Raw genomic sequence first — 8,429 nt, forward strand, 5'->3', positions numbered from 1 at the left:
GGTTAAGTGTGTCCCTAGGGGCGTGCTTCTAACTGTAAAGGGGTGTGGCTAGTGATGTAAGCACAGAGACATACGATCCTACATAGCAGGATCATATGATCTCTGTTCTTACACCAGGGAGAATGACAGGCGGCTTTGTTTACATTAGCCGCCTGCCTTTCTCCCTCTCCACGAGGCGATCCCGAGTGACCGGCGGACATTGGGTCCACCGGTCACACGTGCGGACTTCTTAGGAAACGAGCAGGGGCGGGAGAGCGCCTCCGGCGGCGCGCTCGCCCCCCTAGAGGCTCACAGGCTAGTGACGTAGTCCTGCGTCACTTTGCCTGTACGGGGCTGACCGCCGTCGTAAATAGTCGTGCGGCGGTCGGCAAGCGGTTAAATGTCCCAGTCTAGGTAAGTGACAAATTCTTCAGATGAGGTTCAATTGGTGTCACCTTTAGGGTGGCTGATGAATAAGCGAGTTCAAGGCAGAAAACTAACTGGAGGGCTGCAAAACTAACTAGTCTTTGCAGGATCTGGACATTTGAAGATTTTCTGTCAATTCATGATTTGTTGGTTGATTACCCTTCATTAGATTACCAAGCTCACATTGTTAATTTTATACATAGTAGTTGAGGTTGAATAAAGACAATAGTCCATACAGTTCAACCTGTTTAGATAGGTGTGTGTGTGGACGTAATTATTTCCCATACCCCTGAATGTTTTGATCCTTGAGATGTACGTCCAAGAGTCTTTTAAAAGTAGCCATACTCCCCGCAGTTACTACCACTTGTGGAGAATTCTATTAAAGTCCTGCCAACATCCAATAAGCAACTAGTCTTCTCTTTAGATTTCAGCATTGCATAACAGCCACAAGTGCTTGCATTCTTCACGATCCTTTTCCTCCCACACACATCATTGCTAGGAAAAAAAGCCCCAAACCACTGTTTCCAGATGCCAAAACCAAGTTTCTTGTGCCAGCACAACAGAGAACAATCCACTCAGTATCATTCTCCAAGTGTGTTGCTCCCTACTGGGGCTAACTGGTAGAATATACCTAATTAGTAACTAGTCGTAAAGTTTATCTAAACCAAAACACAAATGTATTATATATTGCACCTTACCAGTCCTTATATGTGGTGGTTGAATTTGTTTTCTTTTTTTAGGGGTGCTTTTTGGTCTTTTTTTTCAGGAGGTGGTCCTGTATATAACTGTCCTAGGATGGCTACACTCAATTGCTTCAACATATGGAAGAAGCCATGGTCGTCACCCAGGCTGGACTTACAAAAAGTGAAAAATTTTCTTAGTGGTAGTTACATAAGTTTCTAATTTTTTGACTAAGGACTAGTAAGTTGCAATATATCACATTTTTTGTATTGGGTGTAGCTATAGTTTAAAGGAGGCTTTTATTGAGAGAAGCCGGGAGCCTGTCATTGCCAACTATTTCAGCAAATTCTATTTGTATCTGGTCTCAGTCAGTGACTCTAAACCGGTAGATAAGAACGATAGAAGAGAGTGGTGCCTCTAATGGCTCGTTTCCACTGAGCTTTCTGGTACGGTTCGGTTCGGTACGGTACGCTATTTATGCCGTTTCCATTATCAATGGTACCCTAATTCCGAACCGTACCGTACCACTTTTTTGGTACCCTTTCGTTGGGGTACCAAGCACATTACTACCGTACCAACAGGGTGGAGCTACACTCTGCAGAACTTTGATTGGTTGACAGAGAATCGTCTATCACAGCTTTCCTGCTACACCACGCCTATCATGAAAGGGTACTGAACCGAACCGTACCGTACCGTACCACTCAGTGGAAACGAGGCATTAGTGCAGACTTTTACAATTTATTGCAGATAAAAACAACAGCAACTCACATGGAGGTGAATAGCTACAGACACATCAAATGAGTGGTGGATCCTCGGTGGGTATCCGTCCCATGCACTGGTGACGTCCTGTAAAGGGATATGTTTTACATGCAGCTTCGCTGGTCACCATCTTAGTGCCGGCTGAGTGGTGGAGTATGGGCACATCCACCGCTCAGTCGGCACTAAGACGGTGTCTGCACTTAGAGGCGCCTCTCTCTTCTATGTTCATTGCAGCCCTGGAAATCTGGTTTAGTGTCCTTTGATGGCAGCCCTAAGCACATGGACTTTGTAGTACTTCTATGAGGTACATGGACTCTTTTTTATCTTCCCTTTTCATTGTGTACCCCCCTCCACGCCTCTGGTTTCTTTTAGATCTGCAGCTTTAGCGGCTTCCTTTCTTGAGGTAGATAAGGTCTTCTCACCTTCATCTGATTTTCCCTATCTGTATACTTGTTCTGGGTCAGTAGCTTAGAAAGTATTGAAGCCAGAATTGAGTATGACCTACAAGGCAAGCAAAAGTCTCAATGGAGGCAGATTCTCTACAAGCTCTGATTCTTGTTCAGATATCCACTGGGTTCCAGCTGTAAGTAAATTTAACTTCATTCTTATCCTTTCTCCTTTCCTAATCCCAAGTGAAAGTATCAACTACTGCTGTATGAAGGCTTGATTCCCTTCCTTTGCTTTTTCTCTCTTTGTTTTTCTTTTGGAGAATGCACAGAACATCTTGGTCCCCTGTAGTGTATATGAACAAGTAGGAAATCTCTGTAGCTAAGAGATTTCTTTTTTAGTGTAGCTCTTGAAAAACTTTGCAGTCTCCAAGAGTTTTGATAGATAAAGAACCTTCAGCATCCTGCACACCCCCAAGAGTGTCGGAGGTCTAGTCTCAGTCAACTATGCAAGTTAAATAGAAATCTTCATGCGCAGTATATTTAGTGATGCATGCAAAGAACCTGATTTTTCTTTAATTTTCACTGTAATTCATTAGCCTTGACCCTCAAAAATATCAGAGAATGCAAGCCATGATATTTGCCATAGAAGAGATCAACAAGAACCCAGACCTCCTTCCCAATATCACCCTGGGCTACCAGATCCTGTACTCTTGTTCGACAATCAGACAGGCCACGGGAGGAACTTTATGGATGTTATCTGGAGAGAAAGAAAGTTCTCCAAATTATCGGTGTGGAAGAAAAGGAACTTTTGTTGGTATTGTTGGTGATTCTGGGTCCACAGGCTCTTCCGTAATGGCCCAAATCTTAGGACTTTATAGATATCCACAGGTAAAAGAAAATACTTTTCTTAAAATGATTCTGCAGCCACCCAGCCACCACAGTTAGATTTATATTTCTGATGCCCAGTTATGTTGTGAAATGTTTTTTTTGTTTTTTACCTTTACCTTGCATATTTGTTTACTTCTATTTTCCTGTTCATTTCAATTACATTTTTCAATATTTAATGTTTTTAATTTTTACTTTCAATATCTTTTATTAAGTTTTGACAAGTATACAGAGTGACAATACAAAGTATAAAAAAGATTTATCCATACATATACAAATAATATGGAAAGAACATTAAAGTGGCATTAAGACCCCGTTCACACTGGGGCGACCTGTGAAGTCACGGTGCTCAGCTCGCACCACGACCTCGGAGCGGCCGGCACGGACTTCATATCATTGAAGTCAATGCAGGTCGCTCCAGGTCACCCCAAAGAAGCTCAGGACCCTTTTTCTAAGTCGGAGCGACTTGTGTCGCTCCTATTAGATTGGGGCCTGTGCTGCTCTATGGCAGGCGACCAGGTCGCCTGACAGGTCGCACCAGTGTGAACGGGGTCTCAAGCTTTGTTTTGTTTTTTGTTTTTAAAACAAACATGTTTTACTTACCTGCTCTGTGCAGTGGTTTTTCACAGAGCAGCTCCGATCCTCTTCTTTTCGGGTTCCCCGTTGGCGGTCCTGGCTCCTCCCCCCAAAGCAGTGCCCCCAGAGAAAGCCACTTGCCCTGGAGGCACTGCTACATTATCTCACAAAAGTGAGTACACCCCTCACACTGAGGATCTGAAAAAAAAGAATTGTTGCTCTACATAAAGATGGCCTAGGCTATAAGAAGATTGCCAAGATCCTGAAACTGAGCTGCAGCACGGTGGCAAAGACCATACAGTGGTTTAACAGGACTGGTTCCATTTAGAAAAGGCCTCGCCATGGTCGACCAAAGAAGTTAAGTGCATGTGCTCAGCGTCATATCCAGAGGTTGTCTTTGGGAAATAGACGTATGAGTGCTGCCAGCATTGCTGCAGAGGTTGAAGGGGTGGAGAGTCAGGCTGTCAGTGCTCAGACCATATGCCGCTCACTGCATCAAATTGGTCCACATGGCTGTCATCCCAGAAGGAAGCCTCTTCTAAAGATGATGCACAGGAAAGCCTGCAAACAGTTTTCTAAAGACAAGCATACCAAGGACATGGATTACTGGAACCATGTCCGGTGGTCTGATGAGACCAAGATAGACTTATTCGGTTCAGATGGTGTCAAGCATGTGTGGCAGCAACCAGGTGAGGAGTACAAAGACAACTGTGTCTTGCCTACAGTCAAGCATGGTGGTGGGAGTGTCATGGTCTGTGGCTGCATGAGTGCTGCTGGCATTGGGGAGCTACAGTACATTGAAAGAACCATGAATGCCAACATGTACTGTGACATACTGAAGCAGAGCATGATCCCCTCCTTTCGGAGACTGGGCTGCAAGGCAGTATTTCAACATGATAAAGAGCCCAAAAACACCTCCAAGACAACTACTGCTTTGCTAAAGAAGCTGAGGGTAAAGGTGATGGACTGGCCATGCATGTCTCCAGACCTAAACCCTATTGAATATCTGTGGGGCATCCTCAAACGGATGGTTGCAGTGCGCAAAGTCTCTAACATCCGCCAGATCCGTGATGTCATCATGGAGAAGTGGAAGAAGACCCCAGTGGCAACCTGTGAATCTCTGGTGAACTCCATGCCCAAGAGGGTTAAGGCACTGCTGGAAAATATCGGTGGCCACAGAAAATATTGACACTTTGGTCCCAATTTGGACATTTTCACTTATGGGTGTGCTCACTTTTGTTGCCAGCGGTTTAGACATTAATGGCTGTGTGTTGAGATATTTTGAGGGGACAGCAAATATACACTGTTATACAAGCTGTGCACTCATTACTTTACATTGTAGCAAAGTGTAATTTCTTCAGTGTTGTCATATGAAAAGATATAATAAAATATTTACAAAAATGTGAGGGGTGTACACACTTTTGAGAGATCCTGTACATGCTTTCTCCAGAGTAGCTGCTCTATGTATCCATATAACACAAAGAGCTGCAGCTCGGTCCTGCCCCCTGTTCCCTCCTTATTGGCTGTGATTGACAGCAGGGGAGCCAATGGGCTCCCGCTGCTGTCCCAGCCAATTAGAAGGGAGAGTCCTGGGACAACTGAGGCTATCATGAACATCGTTGGATCCAAGGGAGCTTAACCCTCCTCTTATGTTAGAATTCTGTTACTATCCATGATGTTAGGGTCGGTTTTGACCCGTGTTTTAAATCAGCCATAAAATACCCTCTGAATAATTATTTATCATCAAATTTGTTTCTTACCTCTTGGTTACCTTGTTAGGCTTCTTTATCCTTGAAAAGATTGGTTTTAATATTTTTTGGTGTGACCCCTTAGACCTTTCTTTTGATAGCATACCTCTCATTTTCAAATTTAAAAAATGGTAAAATAAAGTCAGCAACTCTGAAATGAATTTGCCCTATGTTTCTTCACTTTATTTAGAGAACCAGACAAGCAGGAAAAGAGATAGGCCCCTCCCTAACTACAGCTCACAGGGTTGAGAGGGGATTGGCTGTCACTGTTACTAAGCAGAGAGAGTGTTTATGATTTCAGTTTTGGAACTTATTAGTGTCCTAAAATCCTATATTATAACTGGGTCAGAATTGACCCTAACACCATGAACGTCTTAATTTTCACCACAGTATTTTATAATTTAGTGAAAAGGATTCTTTTTCTATTACATTGTTTAAATAGAGGTTCCTGACAAAGTAAAAAAATCTTGATGCAATAAACAAATTTATGTGATACTTATAGACATTCAAAACCTTGAATGTCGGTTCTGACCCTAACATAAGAGGAGGGTTAAGTAAGGATTGGGGTGACTGCACACAGAAGGTTTAGATCCCCTTTAAAGTGGAAGTAAAGGCAAAACCTAACTAACTCTAAACCTACTCCAACCCACATTCTAAGCATAATCTATCTTATCCTGTTAGTGGCAGCTTCAGTGTGCAGGAGAGGCCCCATAATGGAAGCCCAATAGTATTCTATTGGTGACATCACTTCCCAACCATTTTCCAAATGTTGCCAGCTTTCTCCTGCACATAGAAGGCGCTACTGAAGACCGGAGACGGGTTCAGTATAGTATAGGTAAGTATAGCGATCTTTTCTTTAAAAGGTTAGATAGATAAGGCTTAGAATAGGGGTGGGAGTAGGTTTAGAGTTAGTTTAGAGAAAATAGAGAAAATCTTCTTTATTTTTAGGTAATGCTGCACTTTAACATATGTAATAATATCTATACTATAAGAGCAACAGGATTTGTATGAACAAAAAGTTTAAAAAAATGTTATTCTGTGGTGGACGTTAGACCACTTCATACATTTCTCCAATTTCTAGATGTGTTAGCACTGATCTTTACTGACGTAAAAGGTAGATGATGCCAAATTTACAATAGACCAAACATTCGTTGTTTGTGAGTACTTGAAACTATCCAATCTAATAGGGTTCTTGTCGATGTTATTCTTTTTCCGCAGATAAGTTACTATGCCAGCAGCCCAGCTCTTAGCAACAGAAAAGTCTTCCCTTCCTTCTTTCGCACCATACCTAGTGATTCATTTCAGTCCCGAGGACTTGCTAAACTAATTTTGTATTTTGGTTGGTCATGGGTTGGGTTTCTAGCCAGCGATAATGACTATGGACAAATGGGTCTCCAAGTGGCAAAGCAGGAATTAATTAAAGCTGGTGTTTGTGAAGCCTTTACAGAGACGATTGTGGTCGGTCAGCCCAACAAGAATGCTCCTCACATTGTAAAAGTTATCAAGAACTCAACAGCTAAGGTTGTGGTAGTGGTGTCCTCTAATTTGCATTTTTTGCCTGTTGTAGAAGAGCTAACAAGACAGAATGTGACTGGCAGAATTTGGATAGCCAGCGAATCATGGTCAACTTCTGCTCTTCTTTCTAAAGAAAAGTATCAGCAAGTCTTGATGGGCACTGTTGGGTTTGCTATCCATGGAGGGCAGATGCCAGGATTCATGGAGCACCTTTACAGCTTACACCCATCAAAAGCTCCAAATGATTCTTCTATACTAGACTTTTGGGAGCAAATATTTTCTTGCAGGTGGACTAACCAGCTAAATTTAGATGGGACAAGTAACAAAACAGAACATAACTGCACTGGAGAGGAAAATCTGGGGAAGTCAATGATGAAAGTTGATTTTGGAATAACTTTCAATGTCTACACTTCAGTTTATTCGTTTGCATGGGCCTTAGACAGTCTACTTCACTGTCAGCCAGGAAAAGGCCCATTTCATAATGAATGTGCAAGCATTTTGTCTTTTGAACCTTGGCAAGTAGGTTACTATTAATTGTCATTATATCTCTTGATTATGTGGGGTTTTTCTTGTATAAATCAACTACCTTTTAATGATGGTGGGGCAACAGGACCACACTGGTTTGTATTTTGGGCCTTATGTATAGTGTTTTGTCTTTAAAGTTTTTACTACCATATGTAATGTGATTTAAACTAAGAATATTTTATATACCAATATATACATACAGTACAGTAACTCCAGTGGCCCTATTATATCTGCTTCCATACTCCCCCAGTGGTTTATGCCTTGATGCCCCCATGATGACTGCCAACTGACCTGGCCTCGTCCTTGGGGTAAATGTTCCACCTACCTCTCTTCTAAATAAATGTTTTGCATGATATGTAAATAAATTCCTGCGTTATTGTGATGTCGTTACGTTGCATATACATTTATGCTTTTTATTTTTTAGTGTACTGTCCCCTCTGTTTTTCTCCTGAAGAAGCGGGTGACCGTGAAACATGTCAAATCTGACGGCCTATACATTCATATCTTCTCTGGAGTAGATTCCCAGGTAGAAGTGACCCCAATGTTAGGGGTGAAGCAACCATCAAGAGGGACAAATTTGTACTTTGTTCCGATGGCTTTTTATATTGTGTTGTTGATAATATGTATATAAAATGTATTGCTTTTTTAAAAAAACTTTGTAATGTCCTATGACGGTACTTATAAAATCCTGTTGCCCCACCTCTTCCATTGCTCTCTTCCATGATACTTAAAATGTGGGTACCTGTATTCTAGAATAAAATGTATTTCTGAGCAATCATTTTAATACCATTTAATATTACTTTTTAGCTCCTTCATTATATTAAAACAACAAAGTTTCAGACTAAAGACAAGACATCCATATTTTTTGATGAAAATGGGGATCCTCCTGCCCTTTACGATATTGTGAACTGGCAACCCAGATCTGCTGGCTCCTTGGAGCAGATTG

The 8,429-nt window shown here is 41.9% G+C and overlaps 1 protein-coding gene across 1 annotated transcript in view; it reads left to right on the forward strand.

Moving 5' to 3' along the window:
• Positions 1-2,864: 2,864 nt before the first annotated feature.
• Positions 2,865-8,429, forward strand: part of LOC309552883 (extracellular calcium-sensing receptor-like) — a gene marked incomplete at both ends in the record, with an annotated part of 10,308 nt that continues 4,743 nt past the window's right edge. Inside the window, 4 exons of the mRNA XM_082253794.1 lie at positions 2,865-3,122; positions 6,662-7,477; positions 7,908-8,009; positions 8,291-8,429. The exon at positions 8,291-8,429 is cut by the window's right edge and continues 89 nt beyond it. Coding sequence (XP_082109920.1) covers positions 2,865-3,122; positions 6,662-7,477; positions 7,908-8,009; positions 8,291-8,429 — 1,315 coding nt within the window. The remainder of the gene's footprint in view (positions 3,123-6,661; positions 7,478-7,907; positions 8,010-8,290) is intronic.

The sequence above is a fragment of the Pelophylax lessonae genome, assembly GCF_965119305.1.
Source record: "Pelophylax lessonae genome assembly, chromosome: 4".
Classification (NCBI taxonomy): Eukaryota; Metazoa; Chordata; class Amphibia; order Anura; family Ranidae; genus Pelophylax; species Pelophylax lessonae.